Source organism: Ascaphus truei, chromosome 5 (assembly GCF_040206685.1).
Source record: "Ascaphus truei isolate aAscTru1 chromosome 5, aAscTru1.hap1, whole genome shotgun sequence".
Taxonomy (NCBI): Eukaryota; Metazoa; Chordata; class Amphibia; order Anura; family Ascaphidae; genus Ascaphus; species Ascaphus truei.
In genome coordinates, this window is record NC_134487.1 from 219,689,978 (window position 1) to 219,711,566 (window position 21,589).

Here is a 21,589-nt window from a genome sequence, read left to right on the forward strand (position 1 = left end):
AGAGTGTGGGGGAGAGAGAGAGAGAGAGAGAGTGGGAGAGAGAGAGAGTGTGGGAGAGAGAGAGTGTGGGGGAGAGAGAGAGAGTGTGTGGGAGAGAGAGAGAGAGGGGGAGAGAGAGAGAGTGTGTGGGGGAGAGAGTGTGGGGGAGAAAGAGAGAGTGTGTGGGGGAGAGAGAGAGAGAGGGTGGGGGAGAGAGAGAGAGTGTGGGGGAGAGAGAGTGTGTGGGGGAGAGAGAGAGAGTGTGGGGGAGAGAGAGAGAGTGTGGGGGAGAGAGAGAGAGAGTGTGGGGAGAGAGAGAGTGTGGGGGAGGGAGAGAGAGAGTGTGGGGGGGAGAGAGAGAGAGTGTGGGGGAGAGAGAGAGAGTGTGGGGGAGAGAGGTAGAGAGTGTGGGGAGGAGAGAGAGAGTGTGGGGGGAGAGAGTGGGGGAGAGAGAGAGAGTGTGTGGGGGAGAGAGAGAGAGTGTGGGGGGGAGAGAGAGAGAGAGAGAGTGTGGGGGAGAGAGAGAGTGTGCGGGAGAGAAAGAGAAAGAGAGTGTGGGGGAGAGAGAGAGAGAGTGTGGGGGAGAGAGAGAGAGAGAGTGTGGGGGAGAGAGTCAGAGAGAGAAAGTGGGGGAGAGAGAGAGTGTGGGGGAGAGAGAGAGAGTGTGGGGGAGAGAGTGTGGGGGAGAGAGAGAGTGTGGGGGGAGAAAGAGAGTGTGGGGGGAGAGAGAGTGTGGGGGAGACAGAGAGAGAGAGAGTGTGGGGGAGACAGAGAGAGAGAGTGGGGGGAGACAGAGAGAGAGAGTGGGGGGAGACAGAGAGAGAGTGTGTGTGGGGGAGAGAGAGAGAGTGTGGGGGAGAGAGAGAGAGAGAGAGAGAGAGTGGGGGAGAGAGAGAGTGTGGGGGAGAGAGAGAGTGTGGGGAGAGAGAGAGTGTGGGGGAGAAAGAGAGTGTGGGGGGAGAGAGAGAGTGTGGGGGAGACAGAGAGAGAGAGAGTGTGGGGGAGACAGAGAGAGAGAGTGTGGGGGAGACAGAGAGAGAGAGTGGGGGGAGACAGAGAGAGAGAGTGGGGGGAGACAGAGAGAGAGTGTGTGGGGGAGAGAGAGAGAGTGTGGGGGAGAGAGAGAGAGAGAGAGAGAGAGAGAGAGAGAGTGTGGGGGAGAGAGAGAGTGTTGGGGAGAGAGAGAGTGTGGGGGAGAGAGAGTGTGGGGGGGAGAGAGAGAGTGTGGGGGGGGAGAGAGAGAGAGAGAGAGAGAGAGAGAGAGAGATAGTGGGGGAGAGAGAGAGATAGTGGGGGAGAGAGAGAGAGAGAGAGAGAGAGAGAGAGAGAGTGGGAGAGAGAGAGAGTGTGGGAGAGAGAGAGTGTGGGGAGAGAGAGAGAGAGAGTGTGGGGGAGAGAGAGAGAGAGAGAGAGAGAGAGAGAGAGAGAGAGAGTGGGGGAGAGAGAGAGTGTGTGGGGGAGAGAGAGAGTGTGGGGGAGAGAGAGAGTGTGGGAGAGAGAGAGTGTGTGGGGGAGAGAGAGAGAGTGTGGGGGGGGAGAGAGAGTGTGTGGGGGAGAGAGAGAGTGTGGGGGAGAGAGAGAGAGTGTGGGGGAGAGAGAGTGTGTGGGAGAGAGAGAGAGAGAGAGGGGGAGAGAGAGAGAGTGTGTGGGGGAGAGAGAGAGAGAGAGTGTGGGGGAGAGAGAGAGTGTGGGGGAGAGAGAGAGGGGGTGGGGGAGAGAGTGTGGGGGAGAGAGAGAGTGTGGGGGAGAGAGAGAGAGAGAGAGTGTGGGGGAGAGAGAGAGAGTGTGGGGGAGAGAGAGAGAGAGTGTGGGGAAGAGAGAGAGTGTGGGGGAGAGAGAGAGAGAGGTAGAGAGTGTGGGGAGGAGAGAGAGAGTGTGGGGGAGAGAGAGTGGGGAGAGAGAGAGAGTGTGTGGGGGAGAGAGAGAGAGTGTGGGGGAGAGAGAGAGAGTGTGGGGGAGAGAGAGAGAGTTTGCAGGAGAGAAAGAGAAAGAGAGTGTGGGGGAGAGAGAGAGAGAGTGTGGGGGAGAGAGAGAGAGAGAGTGTGGGGGAGAGAGTCAGAGAGAGAAAGTGGAGGAGAGAGAGAGTGTGGGGGAGAGAGAGAGAGAGTGTGGGGGAGAGAGAGAGTGTGGGGGAGAAAGAGAGTGTGGGGGGAGAGAGAGAGTGTGGGGGAGACAGAGAGAGAGAGTGTGGGGAGACAGAGAGAGAGAGAGTGTGGGGGAGACAGAGAGAGAGAGTGTGGGGGAGACAGAGAGAGAGAGTGGGGGGAGACAGAGAGAGAGAGTGGGGGGAGACAGAGAGAGAGAGTGGGGGGAGACAGAGAGAGAGAGAGAGTGGGGGGGAGACCGAGAGAGAGAGTGGGGGGGAGACCGAGAGAGAGTGTGGGGGGGAGACAGAGGGGAGAAATGGTGGTTGAGGTGTGACTGACTGGGGGTGTGTGACTGACTGGGGGGGGTGTGACTGACTGGGGGGTGACTGACTGGGGTGGGGTGACTGACTTGTGGGGGGTTACTGACTGGGGGGGGGTGACTGACTGGGGGGGTGACTGACTGGGGGGGGTGACTGACTGGGGGGGTGACTGACTGGAGGGGGTGACTGACTGGGGGGGGGGGGGGTGACTGACTGGGGGGGGGTGACTGACTGGGGGGGTGACTGACTGGGGGGGTGACTGACTGGGGGGGTGACTGACTGGGGGGGGTGACTGACTGGGGGGGTGACTGACTGGGGGGGGTGACTGACTGGGGGGGGGTGACTGACTGGGCGTGACTGACTGGGGGGGTGACTGACTGGGGGGGTGACTGACTGGGGGGGGTGACTGACTGGTGGGGGGTGACTGACTGGGGGGGGGTGACTGACTGTCACACACATACTTACACACACACACACACACACACACACACACACACACACACACACACACACACACACACACACACACACACGAGGAAAGGCCGCGACCAGCACCACTCTCCTCCCCCACCCACCCGCGCCCATCTCCCGCTCGTGGGGGGGGGCAGGCCGACACCCCCCCCCCAATCAGCAGGGTGGGTGGGAGGCACGTGGCGAGGTATCCCCCAGCGGGCGCCCCAGGGGACAGTCAGCCCTGCCTTGGCCGCCACTGCCCGACATCCCCCCTCCTCATGCGGCGGCTGCGCCGTCATGAAGCTAGCTGGCGCATGGGAGGCACGTGGTGAGGGGTGAGGGCCGAGGGCCCCCCCCGCTTGCCAACCGGGCTGCAGCAGCGGGGACCTTCCACTTCGGGCAGAGATCGGTGGATCGAGGGGAAGGGGACAGGAGCATGGTAAGGAGACATGAGGAGGGGAAGGGGACAGGAGCAGGGGAAGGGGACAGGAGCAGGGGAAAGGGACAGGAGCAGGGGAAGGGGACAGGGGAAGGGGACAGGAGCAGGGACAGGAGAGTTGCCGCGGTGGGGAGTAGGGAGCCATGTGGGGACCAGGGGGATCGCAGGGAAGGAGCAGAGGGGCCGCAGCATGGGGAGTACTTACCCTCCAACAGATGTCCGGGCAGAAAGAATGGCCGCTCGTTGGGGGCGGGCAAATATAGCCAATCAGCTGTCAGGTAGGGGGATTTTTTTTTTTTTTTTAGCGCGAGCAGGGAAAATTTAGCGCAAGCAGGGAAATTTAAAAAATATTTACGAGTGCTGGCAATTACTGTATGCAGGAGAGAGGGACGTGAATGCACTGAATGCCTCTACAACTTGCTGCTAACTCGTGGTAGGAGTTTATTGTGGCTACAGGCTGTGTATTTCCACTCTGCCTACCTGGGACTCTCCCTACCATCGCAGATGACCTCAATAGAGATTTCTCTCCCACGAATGGTTCTGTTTAAAATCCTGTAAGTGCATTTCTTATGGGTTGCTGATATTTTAAATAAATGTATCTCTATTTTTAAGCAGTTGCGTGCTATGGAGTTGGCGCTTTTTTTTGTCGTTTTTCCATATATATATATATATATATATATATAGATAGATAGATAGATAGATAGATAGATAGATAGATAGATAGATAGATAGATAGATAGATATAGATATATAGATAGATAGACCGATCCGAGAAAAAATAAATATATAGATAGATAGATATACCGACCCGTGGAATATCCCCCACAGTAATTGGGTGCAGGAGCACCAGTGTCCAGGCCACAATAGCCAATCCCACCCCAAGTGTGTGACAGCGCTGCCCTCGTGTAGTGTTGGTGCACTTGTAGATATACCTGTCCGGGCGCTCCAGCACCTGGGTGCCGCTGGGCACTAACAAACAACCGATCAGTCTGTCCACCGAAGATCTGCCTCCGCGTGGGGTTGTATCCGGTTGGAGGGTGCCACCTTAGGATAGTCTCTGATTTGATGGCCTGGTCTGGTCCCAGACGCAGGCAGCACACACCGCGTGCATCCGTAGCATATATGCTAACTAACACTTTATTGCTAAGGGAAGTTATTAGTGATGGGGTCTAGCTGGGACCTATGGGAATGTTCTTACCTAGTCCAGTGGAGCACTTCTCCCTGGACATTACCTATCCCCTTGCTATCCTGCTTACAACTAACTATCCCCTTAACTGTCAGAATCCCAACTGTCAGAATTCTAACTGCCATACATCTCTCAGCCCTATTGGTTGCCTGGCAACGTGTCCTGCAGCCCATGAGGCTGCTGAAACTTGTAGTTCCCCTGCTGTGCTATATCCTATGGAAAGGTAAGGGGACAAACTAATGGGATCAGGGGGACCCAAGCTATACCCTCACCTCGGTGAAATAACCAACGGCCCCGTTTGGGAACAGCGTAACACACAACAATATATGTACACAAATTATATAAAAAATGCAGTCATATGTATAACTTATCACATAATCAATGACTTTATACAAGATTGTACAGTGCCGTGAACATGGTGATCACAGACTGTATCTTATCTCGAGACCACTGCTGAGCCTCATAGTGGGGTGCCCCAATTTGATCATAGGCCATCCGATTTGGCGGATGCCTAACTCTTTGGCTCCTCCAGAGCAATTCTTCTGTTACTCCTTCCGGGAAGTAAGGTACAAAGTCCTGAGGCTCAGCCTCTCCCATTGCGGGTAGAAATGTCTCTGGAAAGTCTCCGTGGGGCACGAAGCATGGGCTTTGGGGATCCAAAGGTTGGCTCTTTGGAGCCACCCTAGTAGGCATTTGGCAACGGGGCCCTTTACCCGTAGCTCCTTCAGAAAGTGCTCAGTGACTGTAGGATCCCCTTTGAGAGGGTCCCTCCATAGGATCTTTTATGGTCTCATGAATGGTTTTATTTACAGTCTCTTGGCTAGCATTGGCTGGCTCTGGCTCACCGTCCAGTGGTGTAGCCGGTATCTCTTGTTCATCGTCTCCCACTTGTGGAATAGGAAGATGGTTACGTGCCATACCTTTACCCGGCCATCCATGTCTTTTATTCGATAGACTGTGAGGCCTAGTCTCTGCGATTCGACCTGATAGACACCGTTATGCCAACGGTCAGCGAGTTTATGCTTTCTGGGAATACCTAGGTTGCGGAGAAGCACTGCATCTCCAGGACGGATTTCCCGATGTCTGACCTTGTGGTCATAGCGTCTTTTGTTGTTGGCGTGGAGTTTAGCAGCGGACTTGCACGAGAATGGCAACCATGACGCTAGGAGCATGTTTCAGAATCGCAGGCATGTTTCTCTGGACAGCTTGACGGATGATGCCAGCTATGGGGTCCCGGATCAAATATTGAATTATATCCCTCCACGCTATGATTTTATCTTGAGTGATATTCATCCTTTCTGGATCACAGTAAGCAGCAGGGATGGCCCTAGATTGACATCCTAAAGAGTCTGCGACCCTTAATTCTGAGAAGGCCACCCTATCTGCTATGACAGCAGCCGTGCTGCACATGGCTCTCACCCCTGGTGCCGGGATCTCTTCCCAGCCGTCATCGTCGGGAGTGGGGCTCAGCCCTGGTCTTCAGGTTTAGGCATCTGCTCCTATATTCAGAGGCCCTGGTTTATACTTCATCGTGAACTGGTAATTTGCTAACTCTACCAGCCATCGATGGCCGGTAGCATCTAATTTGGCTGATGTTAGTATGTAGGTGAGGGGATTGTTATCCGTCCTCACTTCGAAGGATACGCCATACAAATAATCATGGAGTTTGTCCATGATGGCCCACTTGAGGGCGAGGAACTCCAACTTGTGTACCGGGTAATTTTACTCGCTAGGAGTCAAACTGCGGCTGATGTAGGATACTGGTCGGAGCCCCTCCGGGTGCTTCTGGTGCAAGACTGCACCTAAGCCGTTAAGACTCGCGTCTACATGGAGGACATAGGGCTTTTTCAGATCGGCATAAGCAAGAACAGGTGCTTTGGTTAAACTCCTCTTCAGGCCCAAGAAGGCCCGTTCGCATTCAGTCGTCCATTTGTCACCAAACGGCTGTCTAGCAGAGGTGGCCTTTCGCCCAGAATCTTCGGGGTATATCCTGATGAGATTATTTAGTCTTGGCCTTACTGGAATACCCTTCCACAAAGCAACGATAGTAGCCACAGAAGCCTAGGAAAGAGCGTAATTCCATGACATTCTCAGGTCACGGCCAATTCACCACAGCCTTGACTTTGGCCGGATCAGTGGCGATTCCATCGGCACTCACAATGTGTCCCACGTAGGTCACCGAAGTGCAACAGAACCAGCATTTGTCGAGTGACAGTTTCAGGCCCTCTCGCCCCAGACGGTCCAGCACTTTAAGCAGCCGTTCTTCATGTTTTTCCAGGGTCTTACTGAAGACAATAATATCGTCTAGGTAAACCAAACAGGGGGCAGACGAAGGCAGTCTTCTCCTGGTCTTCTTTACTCATCGGTACCTGGTAGTTCCCAGATCGCAAGTCCAGAACACTGAACCACTGCCTCCCAGTTAGTGCGTTGAGAATCTCTTCGAAGTGGGAAGAGTGTATTGATTGGGTACGGTACAGTTGTTCAGTGTCCGGTAGTCGACACACAATCTTACCGATCCATTCTTTCTCACCACCACGATGGGCGAGGCTTAGGGACTCCGAGATTCGGTCACAATCACTGCTGTTTCCATCTCGTGCAAGACGTCTCTCACATCGTCCACATCCCGAGGGGCAATGTGACGAGAATGTTCTCGGAAGGGTGTAGTGTCACTCTGCCTGATGGTGTGCTGGGTGCTGTGACTGCAACCCACATCCATCTCACTCGTAGAGAGCACAGCCCGGCGTCGAAGGTCAGCTAGCTGCTCAGACACTGCAGCTGCTCAGACACTGCGGCAGCATTCACCTGAGGCATTGTCTCCACTGGGGTGACGGGGTATATATGGCCCGATTTTCATCCTTGATTGAAAGCCATGGGGTATGGAGAGATATTTGTAAGGCTGCCACCCACGTTGCCCGCTCCTGCTCTTACCTCCGCCGCCGGGGCGCATGGCGTCCGGTCCCATGGTCTCTCCTCCCTTCCTCCAGCTGCTCCGCACATGTGCGCCACCGGGGCAGACCCCCGCACACGTCGACGGTTTCTGCCATCCTTCCTGGCGTGCTCCCGCCTCCCCTTCCATCGCGGGCGTCGTGCGCGGCGCGGCGCGTGCACGCGCGAACGCCACTATGTCCATCTCCACTCCCGTCAATGTACTTGTTCCTCCCACACCTGCCCTGCATCCAGCCTCAGCCTATCAGCACTCTACCTTCATCTGATCTCACCGCTGGTAGTTCTCATTGGTTCCTATCAGTATTTAGTGCTACCAGCCCAGAGCTGATTACTAAGCATAGTCAGTCTCTGGTTGTGCTTGCTACAAGCTACTTCGCAGTCTGCTCTTGTATTCCATTATAGACCCTTGCCTGAATCTGGACTCCCGACCTCTGGCACCCTCGAACCCCGGCTCGCCCTACGGACTTCTACCTTCTCCTCTCCTCGACCTTGGCTTTGGACTTCGACTACTCTTGACCTCTCCGACCCTGACTCTGGCAAGTACCTCTACGATTCTACACTCTCCTGCCCCGACCCAGGCTATCCACACTACTCTGCTTACCAGACCCGCTCACGCGGCTGTAGGGCGGTGGTTTTCGGGTACCCCACCTCGGCCTCGCGGTCCAGTCCGGTTTGGGGTGAGCACTCCTATAGTCCCGTGACAATATTTTGGACAAATACGGTGAGGGATCTCGGAAGTCCATTCCCGTATTTCTGGTATTAACTTGTAGCCTTGTTGGGCATCTTCCTCCGATGTGCTTTCGAGGGAGAAGAGGTGGTCGGCCTCGTCTCGATCAGGGTAGCAGCACAATGCGGCCATGCTCTTCACTTCCCCTGGTGGAATCTCTTTTATCCCTGCTCGCCAGTTGAAGAAAACTTCATGATGGTCTGAAGCAGATATCTTGCAACACTCTTCCAATAGGATGGGATGGAGGTTTCGGCTACTCAGAGGTAGTTCACCGACTTCTTGTAGGTAGGCCCTGATTATTGTCCGTACTACAGTATATCAGTGTTAGTTCCCAGGATAATCGGGTATTTGGGCTGCTCTTGGGGCTCGGGACACACTAGGGCCTCCACATCCATAGGGTGCGACTTGCCTGTGTTCAATTGAATTATCTCCAGACGAACATTCACAATCCGTTAATGGGGTAGTCCTCATTAATCAGCCCCCTCACTTTATATGCTCCGCCGATTGCAAGGGACGGTGTTGTAGGTGTTGGTTATAGAAAACTTGATTCACAATGGTCACTTGGGACGCAGTGTCCAACAACGCTGATGAGTATACACCGTCCATAACGACGTGTATGATAGCAGCTGGTCCTACCCGACTGTAAGCGCCCAATGGTGGGGTTCCATTGTTGGGGCTTAACTCAGGAAGGGTTTCAGATGGTGGAGACGCGGTTTCTGCTGTCTGTACCTTCCAGATCATTGATTGCGAATAGTTCGTCCTAATTGGAGTCTTTGTTTTATCCTTCTCTGGGCATTTCTTGGAGAAGTGGCCCTTTTGACCACAGCCGTAGCAAATGACCTCACTGAGGTCAGTGCGAGCTCTGTAAGAGCTTTGTACGTAAGGGACATTCTCCCTGAAGGTTTGGAAATAAATAAAGTAGGGTGGCTTGGATTGAGAGTCATCCTCCGTATTATAGGGTTGCTAAACCTTCGGAGCGGATGCTCCTTTGGGTTAGCCCTTGAGGGGCTCTTTAGTCTTTTTAGGGGCATGGAAGTGCAGCTGAACTTCATGTTTTTGAACATGCCGCATTAAATCCATGTAACTGGGAGGTACTGTTGTGTCCGAAGTAGCCCGCATCACCAGGGCTATTGGGTGGGAAGGCAGCGATCCCTTCTGCAGTTGCTTGAAACGGTACCGGTCTACTTCTACAGCCGAAATAACTTCCTTAGCGAGAAGGGTCCCCAAGGACAGTTGGAGTCTGTGGACGAAGACAGACAATTCCTCTTCCTCCCGCTGGCGGAGAGCCTTTAACTGGGCCAGGAGCTCACCCTCGTCGTCTTCACTTGTATAAGACTGGGTCAGCAGCTCCACCAACTCGAACGATGCGTTCACCCCAATTGTGCGGCCGGGGGTCGGAGACACTCAACCAACCTCTGTCGCTTGACGGCTTCCGAGCACGACCACTCGTCTAGCACGTGAGATCATGTTCCCTCCAAGTCACAAACCCTTTTTCTCATAAGGGTGTTGGCACTATCCCGGAGAAGACCTTGAGCTTTCTGTAATTCTGCGACTGTGAAGAGATAGTTAGGGCCTCCACTAGTTGCGAGTCTCAGAGTGAAGGTCCCTATGGAGGTTGGTACTGTAATTCAGGGTATATCAGTGGGTGCCCTGTGGGCAGGGCTTTGGATGGATTTAGGGCCTGAGGAACCGTGTCCAAGCATATATCATGTTCTGTGGCCAATAGTATGGCACTAGAACGAAAATCCGTGTCAAGTTTGCGGCCTAAGATGCTGGCATTGGCCAGACCCGGGAAGTTTCGTGCATGGTCACAGAAAGCAGTTATTGAGGTAAGTAGGGATACGCCTCCCACCTCAACCACATGGCACTGGGACATGCGGTACTCTAGGGCCCAGTCATGGACCTGTTGCCCGGTGGGGTGTGAGCATGGCTGTCTGAAGGGTTTCACAAATTTAGACTACTGAGCAGGGCACCCCAGGTCTGAGATCTCAGCAGCGCCTCCAAATGTATCCCCCTTCCCCCCTCCCCCGTGTCTAGGGTGACCACCTGAGTTGCAAACAGGAGGCCTGATCCTCCGCCACTGGAAGCCTGGGGTGTGTGTAGTGAATATACTAACAGCACCTCCACCTGGGAAGATCTTCAAACAGTGGGATAGCCCCTACCAAGACAATACAATCAGTAATTGCACACAAGGGTATATGCAACAGTATTTACCGGACAGTAATTTATAACAGGAACAACACAACATATAACAATACAATACAATACTATATAATATATACATATATACATATATATATACCGACCTGTGGAATATCCCCCACAGTAATTGGGTGCAGGAGCACCAGTGTCCAGGCCACAATAGCAAATCCCACCCCAAGTGTGTTACAGCGCTGCCCTCATGTATTGTTGGTGCACTTGTAGATAAACCTGCCCGGGCGCTCCAGCACCCGGGTGCTGCTGGGCACTAACAAACAACGATCAGTTTGTCCACCGAAGATCTGCCTCCATGTGGGGTGATATCCAGTTGGAGGTCCCACTTTAGGATTGTCTCTGGTTTGATGGCCTGGTCGGGTCTCAGACGCAGGCAGTGCACACCGCGTGCATCCGTAGTATATATGCTGACTAACACTATATTGATAAGGGAAGCGTCCCTGTCTAGGGGCCATCCTTACTGCGCACAAGCTATTAGTGATGGGGTCTAGCTGGGACCTATGGGGATGTTCTGACCTAGTCCAGTGGAGCACTTCTCCCTGGACATTACCTATCCCTTTACCATCCTGCTTACAACTAACTATCCCCTTAACTGTCAGAATCCCAACTGTCAGAATTCTAACTGCCATACATCTCTCAGTCCTATTGGTTGCCTGGCAACGCGTCCTGCAGCCCCTGAGGCTGCTGAAACTTGTAATTCAGAGCAAGTTAGTGATATGTGCTCCTACATTTGCTTCCAGTCTTCAAAAGACAATCCAATAATATAAGTCCTTTTAAAGATGCAAAGGATAAGCTGCTGGGGCTAGTGAGGTATATAAACAATGACCATAGCACTTTGGTGACTGTAAAGTCAGTAGCAGGGTATCTCTGTCCCTGAAGGCTGAGGGCTGAGAATGGTAAACTCAGACCCAAAACCTCATTGGGAGAGTCCTAGGTTCACGGTTCACATAAATAACAATAATGTACTCACATATTGTTGCCCCAGTCCATTGTATCTTGTAGGCGTGCAACCAGGAGAATGAGTAGGCATCCAAAGGAAAAAAAAAACCAACGCACAGCCAAAATAGAGTGGGTCCCAGACAAAAATAATAAAATAGAATCTTTATTGGTCCATTATAAAAAAAAAACGTTTTTTTAATATAGACCAATAAAGATTCTATTTTATTATTTTTGTCTGGGACCCACTCTATTTTGGCTGTGCGTTGAAGTGTTTTTTCCTTTGAAACTTGTAATTCCCCTGCTGTGCTATACTCCTATGTAAAGGTAAGGGGACAAACAGGGAACCAGGGGGACCCAAGCTATACCAACATAACCTAGTCCTAGACAATTAAATGTTTGCTCTAAAAGAAGCCATGATGCAAATTCTCTTTATTGTTATTATAAATTCAGTTTTTTTTTTTAGTTATGTTGCATTAATATTGCATTAATATTGTACTCAGCAGTATTCATAGTACACAACACTTGTATATCCATGTATAAGCAAACTTGTAAAGGGAGAAGGGCTGAACTGCTCCAAAGAAAACTGATTTGGGCCGCACGGGTAAAACCATCATCATATTTCCCCCAGCACCCCTCATCATCATCCTAATCATATCTTCTCTCCCCCTCCCCCCCCCACAGATCATCATCATATCACTTCCCCCAACCCAGATATGAGGGTGATGATGAGGGGTGCTGGGGGAGATATATGATGATGAGAGGTGCTGTGGGAGATATGAGGATGGTCGTACCAGATAGGGCCGTAGACTGCTTTCCTGGGGCTCAAGACAACTGTTGCATTTCCCCCCCCCCCCAGTGTCGGCGGCCTTTGCGAGACTCCCCCTCTCTCTCACACCCCCATCTCTCCCCCTCACACATAATGCTCCCCCTCCATCACACACAATACCCCCCTGCACACCACACACATCCCACCCCCCTGCACCTCAATCACCCTCTCCCCCCCCCACTGCACCTCACATCACCCTCTCCCCCCCTGAACCTCACATACAGTAGGGCGACCAAATTTTGAAAATGAAAAACCGGGACACATAAAAAAATTATTAATACAAATTACATTACTAAAAAAATGAATATTATAATGATATCTAATAGTGTCACCATTGATGCTGTATTATTCATTCTACCTCTTCCCATTCTCTCTCTACCTTCTCCCCCATTCCCTCTATCCCTCCCCTCCTCCATTTTCTCTCATCCTCCCCCCCATTTTCTCTCATATCACCAGTCTTTCTCCCTTCCCTTTCCCCCATTTCTCTCCCTTCCTCCCCCCATTCTCTCCCTTCCCTCCCCCATTCTCTCCTTTTCCTACCCCTTCCCACCTAATCTCTCCCTCCCCATCCCCCCATTCTCTCTCTCTTCCTCCTCTCCTCCATTTTCTCTCTCAATCCCCTCATCTATTCTCTCTCTACCCCCTCCCTTGTCCAGTCTCTCTCTCCACCCTCCTCCATTCTCTCTATTCCCCCCCCCATTCTCTCTATGACCAGCACAGACACACAGCCACTGACCTGGGCAGACACTCACAGAGGCACTGACCTGGACAGACTGACCTGCACAGCCGCTGACCCTGCACAGCCGCTGACCCTGCACAGACGCCGACCCTGCACAGACACACACAGCCACTGACCTGCACAGACACAGCCACAGACCTGCACAGACACTGACCTGCACAGACACAGCCACTGACCTGCACAGACACAGCCACTGACTTTCACAGACACTGACCTTCACAGACACTGACCTGCACAGACACTGCCACACTGCCACTGGCACTGCCACACAAACTCTGACACACTGACACTGACACAGCCACTGCCACACTGACACTGCCACACTGCCACTGCCACACCGACACTGACACACTGCCACAAGCTCTGAGGAGCAGCTGCAGGGGAGGGGGGTGTCCTACCTTTTACTGTGGAGCATGGCTGGGGTGAGGGGGGGGAAGCCATCTTGGGCCCTGGCAGCAGGCACCTCACTTCCTGCTCTCACTAATGAGGCTCCGCTGTCACTAACCCCGCCCCCACCCTCTGCAGTCAGACCGGCCTAAGCTCTGTTCCTTCTCTCCCCCCTGCAGGGGATCGCATCAAACTGCTCGTGCTCCTTCCCTAATAGGCAGAGCGGGCTCAGGGGGTTGGGGAGGGGGTTGGGCATCACAATGCTAGCGCTCCTTCAATGTGTCGGCAGAGCGGGCTCATGAGGTGGTGGGGAGCGTGTCAAAATGCTGGCGCTCCTTCCCTCCTGTGTCTGCAGAGCGGGCTGAGGGAGGGGGGAGGAGGGCATCGCGGGCCGTATGTTGTGCAGGCCTGATGTACTGTATGTGTATTGTAAGGGGGTGGCTGCTACAAGTGCAAAATGGAGAGTAGGGTCCCAGCTCAGTTGAGTTGTACAACATAAGCAGTATATTTGGAAATACAGTAAAGAGAGATACTAATATTAAACATACAGTATAAAGCGTAAGTGAAAGTAGACAGCAGGATGCAAAGAGTCTGACTGTGGATGAATTAATTATGCAGTCTGAGAGTTAGGAGTGGATGGAAAAGACAAGTTGGATGGCAGCATTGTTGAAAAGCCTAAGCCTTGTTCTTAAGGACTGCTTATGACTGTGATTATACTTTAGGAAAGCGGATGGTTACTGAATATTTTTTTGAACTTGTGCCTAAGATAGTTGTTTCAAAATTATAAATACTGTATGATCAATTTGAATTGTGCGTAGCCATTATACTGTGGTTATTTGCTGACAAGGAAAAACAGGTTTTAATTTTGTTAAACATTTTTAGAACCAGATGTATACCTTATTGAAATGTAAAAAAATAAAAATTGATTGTATATATTGAATATGCTTTCAGTCTGAATTTACTATATAACAATTTAAATTCAGTAAATAACTGGGGTCTAATATGAATATAAAATAGACCTGTATGGCGCCATGGATTACACTCCCAATGTTTGTAGACAGCAAACAAATTGTCCCTCCGTGGATTCCTCCCGGTCTGTTATGCTGACGTGTGGCTTCTGAAGGTTCTCATGGCACTCAAGAACATACAGTATGTGAATGATAAAGACAGAAACAAAGCACCAATAGTGCATTATCTTTGCCCAATTGGTTAGAGGTAAACGAAATGCAATTCATAATGAGCTGAACACTGAAGTGCTGATATTTTTTTCCTCAAGAATACAATTTATTGGGGTTTAAAACAATAAAATACTGCAATATGATAATATGCTGCAAAGTGAGCTGTGATGTGCACTGAGCTCCTATGGATCCTGATAGGACCAACTCTCCAGCAGGTTAAAACTGAAATCCTACTTACAATTAGCCCCTCGAACTTGTGCCTTGAAAGTAGGTTTCTTTATGACTGTAGTCTCCCGGCTGTTCACTCCGTGTAAGGCGTGTCCTCCTCGCGTTTTTGATCGACGGCTGCACGTCTGGGGATCAAACTTTCCCTGCACGGCTGCACCTGATGATGTCACTGCTCTACAGATTCAGCTACGTGTCCCTGAGAGTCCAAAAATCACCCTACACGTGTCAAGACCTCTCTGTCTCTTCATCAGCGGTACTGATTACGCAAGTTCGAGGGGCTAATGAGGGGCTAATTGAAAGTAGGATTTCAGTTTTAACCTGCTGGAGAGTTGGTCCTATCAGGATCCATAGAAGCTCAGCTCACTTTGCAACATATTATCATATTGCAGTATTTTATTGTTTTAAATCCCAATAAAATGTATTCTTGAGGAAAAGATTTTCAGCACTGTAGTGTTCAGCTCATCATGAAATGCAGTCCTGTTTACCTCTAACCAATTGGTCAAAGATAATGCACTATTGGTGCTTTGTTTCTGTCTGTAACGGGTGCTCACACCAAACAGGACGGGACCGCGAGGCTGAGGTGGGGATGTTAGTGACCTACAACTGTGTCCGGACTGCATGGTATGGGTCATGTAGCCGGGTCAGGATAGGAGAGGTGAGAGTGGTTGTGATACTTGCCGTGGTCTGGGATTGGAGAAGGTAGAATTGTGGTTATCCATAGCCGTGGTAAAGGAGAGGTGGTAAAGGAGGAGAGATGATGGGAGTCCGGAAGCAGGCCGGGGTATATGGATCAGAAAAGGCAGGAGTGGAAGTGAAAGCTGGGGTCAAGGCACAAAGAAGCAAGACAAGAATACAGCAGGGTGCTTGAGGCAAGCACACGATACACAAACAGAAGTTTATGCTCAGGAAATTTGCTTGAGGCAAAGCTGAGCATATAAGGATAGATAGCCAATGAGAGAGCAGCACAAGGCTGTGAGCAATGAATCATTAGACATCGGCTGTCCACTTATAGGCAGGGGGTGGGGTGTATCACAGGTGTGGAGTAGCTAATAGTATTAACCCCTTGCGTGCCTGTGTTAGTGTGGCGCCGGCGTGTAGTCCTATCAATGCTTGGAACGTCCACCGTGACGTCACGGGCCACGTTGCGGGGGCTGGGCCAAAGCCTGATTCTGGTAGGTGCGGCGCTTGTGCACGATGTTCTTGGGGGCACGTCACATGTCACGAGGGCGGGGCCTAAGCCCAATCCATGCGGTGTCCCCCAGCCTGGGAGCACGACTCCTGTGTGCAACCTCAGTGTGAGGTGCGTCACCTGACTTGTCACAAGACGCATCACGGGGGCGGGACTGAAGTCCAATTCTTACACTGTCTTTATCATTTACATATGTTCTTGAGTGCCATGAGAACCTTTAGAAGCCACACGTCAGCATAACAAACCGGGAGGAATCCACAGAGGGACAATTTGTTTGCTGTCTACAACATTGCGACTGTCATTCTTGGCGCCATACAGGTCTATTTTGTACTGTATTCATTTCCATTCTGGTTGTGGAGACAATCAGCTATACTGGTTAGGCAGCCTACTGGACTTCAAGGACAAGTAACAGTCTCTCTCTCTCTCCATATTAGCGCTTTTCATTCACTAATTTTTCACTGCACTAGGGTCTAATATGGTTATATGCATATCTTAATCCATCATTGTATAAATAAAAAAAAAATATGTTATGTTATTTTCTGCAATGTTGAGAATTATAATTTTATGTGCATAATAGGCCCTAAGAGACAACCTCTTCAACACAGTCCATCACCTTTTTCTTCAAACACCTTCCCTTTAAGATCTTCACCAAAGCCTTCTCCCAAGAGCACATTTTCTGGATCCAACACTTTGCCGATTACAGATAGGTATGTTATATCAAGTGTAACACTTAAAAGGGAGTATACTCAGCTGTACTGTTCTGTAAAGACTTCTGTTCAGGCTCCAGAACAAATACTATTTTGTAGAGCCATTTACTAATATACCTCCAAATACGGTCACTCTTATAATCCACAATGAGAGAGAACTGTAAACACACTTGAGATACCTCGTACATTTTTTTTTTATTTATTTTTTTAGCAAGTTTTTATATAGCGTTTTACAGAGACATTGTGCAGGCACAGGTCCCTGCCCCATGGAGCTTACAATCTATGTTTTTGGTGTCTGAGGCACAGGTAGATAAAGTGACTTGCCCAAGGTCACAAGGAGCCAACACCGGGAATTGAACCTGGTTGCCTTGTCAGTACCAGTCAGTGTCTTTACTCACTGAGCCACTCCTTCTCCTCATATATGTTAACATATGTTAATTTCAATTTATATATTTCCCAGGTATCTCTCCATGTGGATTATACTAGAAATAACAAAAAAGTGTAATCTTATTTTCTTCTTTTTCTGACCTTATAACATTATTTTATAACAGTTCATCTACAGTCGGACAACTGCCTTACCCTTACAAACAAGGTAAATAAAATAATCAATCACTTTCTAGTTTTAAGCAAACGCAACATTGGCTGATTGAAAAACTACTACCTTCGCTGATGCTTTTCTGATTCATTAAGCAAATGAGTCAGTTATTAGGGGTGCATTGTCTCTTCGTATTAATGTAGCTTGTTTTGATTTTGCACTATTTGCTTCAGCATGTGACTTTGCCATTACTCCTAATGACAAGTTACATGAGTTTATGTTATAAAGGGTTGTATCAAATTCTGCACTTTAGTATGTCATAAAATTTGGAGCAACCATTTTGCTCCAGAATTGCAAGCTTTTGACCTGTGCATAAACCCCATCATTTGTTTAATACAAGCGGAAGTGTTCATGAGCTACTGGTAATTAATACAGTTTTGAAGTGAAACTTCTTTAGTGGCACCTAGTTATGATGGGACAAAACTGGACAGATGGAGACGAAATGTGAAACGGAAGTGACGTCACGGCTCTTCCCCCCCTCCCCCCCCGCTCCCCCCACACGCTTGCTGTCACATGCTATCGCCGCCGCCGCTCCTAACGGCCGCCGCACCCCCCACACGGCCGCTCCTAACGGCTGCCGTTCCGCGCCCACTGCCATGCCGCACATGCGCAGTTGTGATGGCGCCACTGATGGACACCACACATGCGCAGAAGCGGCTGGCAGCGGCTGGCAGCGGCTCTGTTCCCGCCATATGCTCCTAACGGCCGCTGGTAGCGGCGCCATTCCGCCCTCCGGGTTCCACTCATGCGGGTGTTCCCGGGCCCCCTCACCGCACTGGTAGGGCCGCTTCAGCCAGTACATGCGCTTGTCTGGCTGGAACACGTCCCACTGCGCCCAGAGGAAGCGGTGGCACACGGCGCAAACCCAGGCGCAATCCACCGGGCACAGGGGCTCGGCGCCGGGGGCAGGCTCCTGCTGCTGGAGGAAAGGGTGACCCGGGCAGGCCGGGCAGCTGACGGGTAACCTCACCTCTCGCCTGCGGGGGACTGCCCCTGCTGCAGATGAAGCAGTAGGTTAGTGCCGAGGCGCAATCGCCTGGCTCATCCGTTGCGGGCGCAGCGACTTCGCCCTCTGCCAGAGCTCCCGTGAGCCGCTGCTTGCGGGAGATCGGGGCGGTGCCCGGGTCACTCATGCCTGTGCCGGGCGCATGTCCCCCGCGGCTCAGGAGGGGGGGGGGAGGTGGTGCGCAGAATTTGTGGAGGGGAGGGGGGGGGGGGAGTGTGGTGACCCGGCCGGGTGTGACCCTCCGCCCCGGGGCTGCTCCTGTGATATGCTGGGTCCTGGAGCTGTGAGCCCACTACGGGCTGTGCTGTGTACAGGGGCCGGATGCAATGTTACACCCCGCCCCCCGGGCAGAGCGCATGGAGCAGCACACCCCTCCCCTGTCTGACCCCTCCCCTGCCATGCAGGGCTGTGCAGTGACGCCGAGTATCTCCCCTCCCCTGAGTGGGTATGCTGCACTGGATAGTGACACTGAGTATCTCCCCTCCCCTGAGGGCAGGACAAGGGTGCTGAGGGCAGGACAAGGGTGCTGGGGGCAGGCCATGGTGCTGAGGGCAGGACAAGGGTGCTGGGGGCAGGACAGAGAGACATACACATCACACACAAAGAGACACACACACACACTGACAGACACACTGACACACACACACTGACTGACACACACACGCACGCACACTCTGACACGCGCACGTACACTCTGACACACACACACACCCCAGTAATGCGTCAAACACCGCCCCTCAATGATGTGCCTATTTCCCCCCCCCCCCCCAGTGAGCTCCCCCACCCGCTTAACATCCATGATGCCGGTACTGCTGCCACTGCACTGCTGCCAATAAACATGACCCCGCCAATCAAATTTACTCATGCTCTAAGCAGTAATAATATTATTGTTACTTTATATGTTGCTGACAACACACAAAGAAGTTTCACTTACTATGCGCGTGCACAGCACACACAGCTTTTTTTTCTATAGAAAATGCACAATAATTTTCTGCACGCAAAAAATCTGGTACTTAGCAGTATGAAACAAACAGGGCATAGGAGCACTCCCAGTTTCTTCAAGTACTGCAAAAGGTGCACTGTCTTCCACATCGAATGAGGATCACATGCAGGAACAGAAAATGAGATGGCACTCCTCTGGGGTTGCGTGAACAATAGGGTTGGTTTATCAAGATAAAGGTCCAAAGTAGGATGATCCTTCAATAAACCAAATACAGGCAGTCCTCGGTTATCCAACGGAATCCGTTCTGGAAGTAGGGTTGGATAGTGAAACCGTTGTAAAGTGAGTCCCATGTTAATCAGTGGTGGTGAGCATTGGATAATGCATTTCGACATCGAAAAACGGCCCGTAGGGTTGCATTATAAAGCGTTGGATATGCCATTTGTTGTAAAGTGAAACGTTGGATAGCGAGGACTACCTGTAAAATGTTATTATTCACACAACACCAGTGGAGTGCTATCTCATTTTCTGTTCCTACACTTAGCTGTTACATCCTATCAACAAGCCTTCTTATTTTGTATGTGGTTTAATAATGCAGTACTTAATATTCTGTTTGTTATTTTTAAGGTAACATGAACAGGTCATTGTCAGAAGGGGTGTGCAATGGCAGACCACCTGTTCCAATTCCCGGCAATTCTATAACACAACCGACACCACCAGAAAATGAGGTACCAGTTTAACTATGCCGTGGGTTGAATGGTAGAAGGCTTGTGTCTTTGGCACGTACAGTATGATGCCAGAGCAGTAAAATTGAGTACTTGTGTCATGAAACACCATCATTTTATACTGTCTGAAGTCAAAGCAGTAAAATATTCATTGCTTTGACTCCTTTCAGTCCCACAGCCAACCAGCAAGTCATGACCACGTTTTGGCTCCTCCGAGATCATGTGGTTGCGGCGTAATCACAGTGACTCAATCCATTTACATTGCATTCTTCCTCCATTGGGGCGGTAAAGGCAATCTCCCCTAGAAAGCGGTCAAAAAAGTGGTGACATTTACTGTATCTTAAAGGGACACCAGCAATAGCGCTGCTGTTAGATCTTGCTGGACCAAGAATAAGGCCACCACAATGGAGTGCTTGAGGGGAAATGCTGCCAGTGGCATCTTATAGCAGATGGGGAAATAGTGAACTGCCATAGCCGTAAAGCAGCAAACCATCAAAAATCATCCTGTGGTTGTACAGCAACAATTTAGAATGTCAAATCCACTTCCTCTTTTGAAACAGGCTCTGACGCACACCTTTTTGAGCTCTGCCTTTGGCAAAGTAACACAAACAGATCCTTTGTTGTGTTCCAAACCACAGACTGTCTATCGCTCGAAAGCTGTAACAATAAATGTGTTACACTTAGTAATATAATGTTACATAGCTACAGCATTTCACAGACTGTAGCAGAAAGTTAGAAGGTGGCCATATCGTTAGGCACACAATCAGGATTTTGATAGATTTACTGTATAACAAGAACACCAAACGATTGCCAGTTTAGGTAAGAATGTATAATGATACATTTTTACATAAAAAAAATAAGAAGAAAAAGGGGGAATGTAGTATTGCGGCTTTAATATAGTTTTTTACTCTAGTGAAATGCATGCTTTTGTGTCTCCTCTTTCCACCATGTTATATAGACACATATACAGTAGACAGAGAGAGTGTCGCACGTTTTTATCCAGTATAATATACCTCTAAAAAGACCTCTATGCTGTCTTATAACGTGCTATACAATCTATGGATCGGCTCTGCGCTTCTGTTCCTTGTTTTAAGGTTTTTTTCGTTGCAAATAGAGAGTTGTGCTTAATACAACACTTACAGTATACACTAGGTACAGCACTGAAATTGCAGAAGATTGGTTGGATGTAAAATTTACATAAATATGCATACGATATATAGATTTTTAGATTATTCATTACTTACAAGCACAATATGTAAATGTTGATGTTTATATGTGTGGGTGCATGCATATATATATAACATTTTATTTTTATTTTTTCCCCTCTGTTTGTTACTATATAAGGTTGATATATTTTGTGGTGAAATGTCCATCTGACAGTGCTTGGGTTCACAAACTATACATAATTACTCACCTTTCCTCTTGCTCTTTTTGTCCTAGAGTCTGTCTGACGATCAATGGTATACTGGTAAAATTTCAAGATCAGAAGCCGAGGGCGCCCTTAGATCAATAAATGAGGTAAAAATGTAAAAAAAAACAACAACAAAAAACACTATTTACTTCACCCTTTACGTATTATAATATTACAACTAATTACCAAATAAACTACAATATACAGTATAATCAAGTCTATTTAAGTTCAATTTAGCCCTATCAAAAAGGGTTTAAAATCCTACACAGTAGATCTCAATTTATGGTTTGGTAAAATGAAATAATATAGTGAACACTAAGGGGCATATGTATCAAGGCAAAAGTGGTGCAATTATGGAGCAAAATACC

At 50.0% G+C, this 21,589-nt stretch overlaps 1 protein-coding gene across 2 annotated transcripts in view; it reads left to right on the forward strand.

The window, feature by feature from the left end:
* LCP2 (lymphocyte cytosolic protein 2) overlaps positions 1-21,589 on the forward strand; it is a 226,248-nt gene that overhangs the window by 197,380 nt on the left and 7,279 nt on the right. Inside the window, exons 16-19 of one of the 2 annotated variants that reach the window (XM_075601672.1) lie at positions 16,415-16,544; positions 17,096-17,136; positions 19,713-19,813; positions 21,251-21,328. In XM_075601672.1, the coding sequence (XP_075457787.1) occupies positions 16,415-16,544; positions 17,096-17,136; positions 19,713-19,813; positions 21,251-21,328 (350 nt within the window). The remainder of the gene's footprint in view (positions 1-16,414; positions 16,545-17,095; positions 17,137-19,712; positions 19,814-21,250; positions 21,329-21,589) is intronic. The other variant, XM_075601673.1, reaches the window with a different exon arrangement.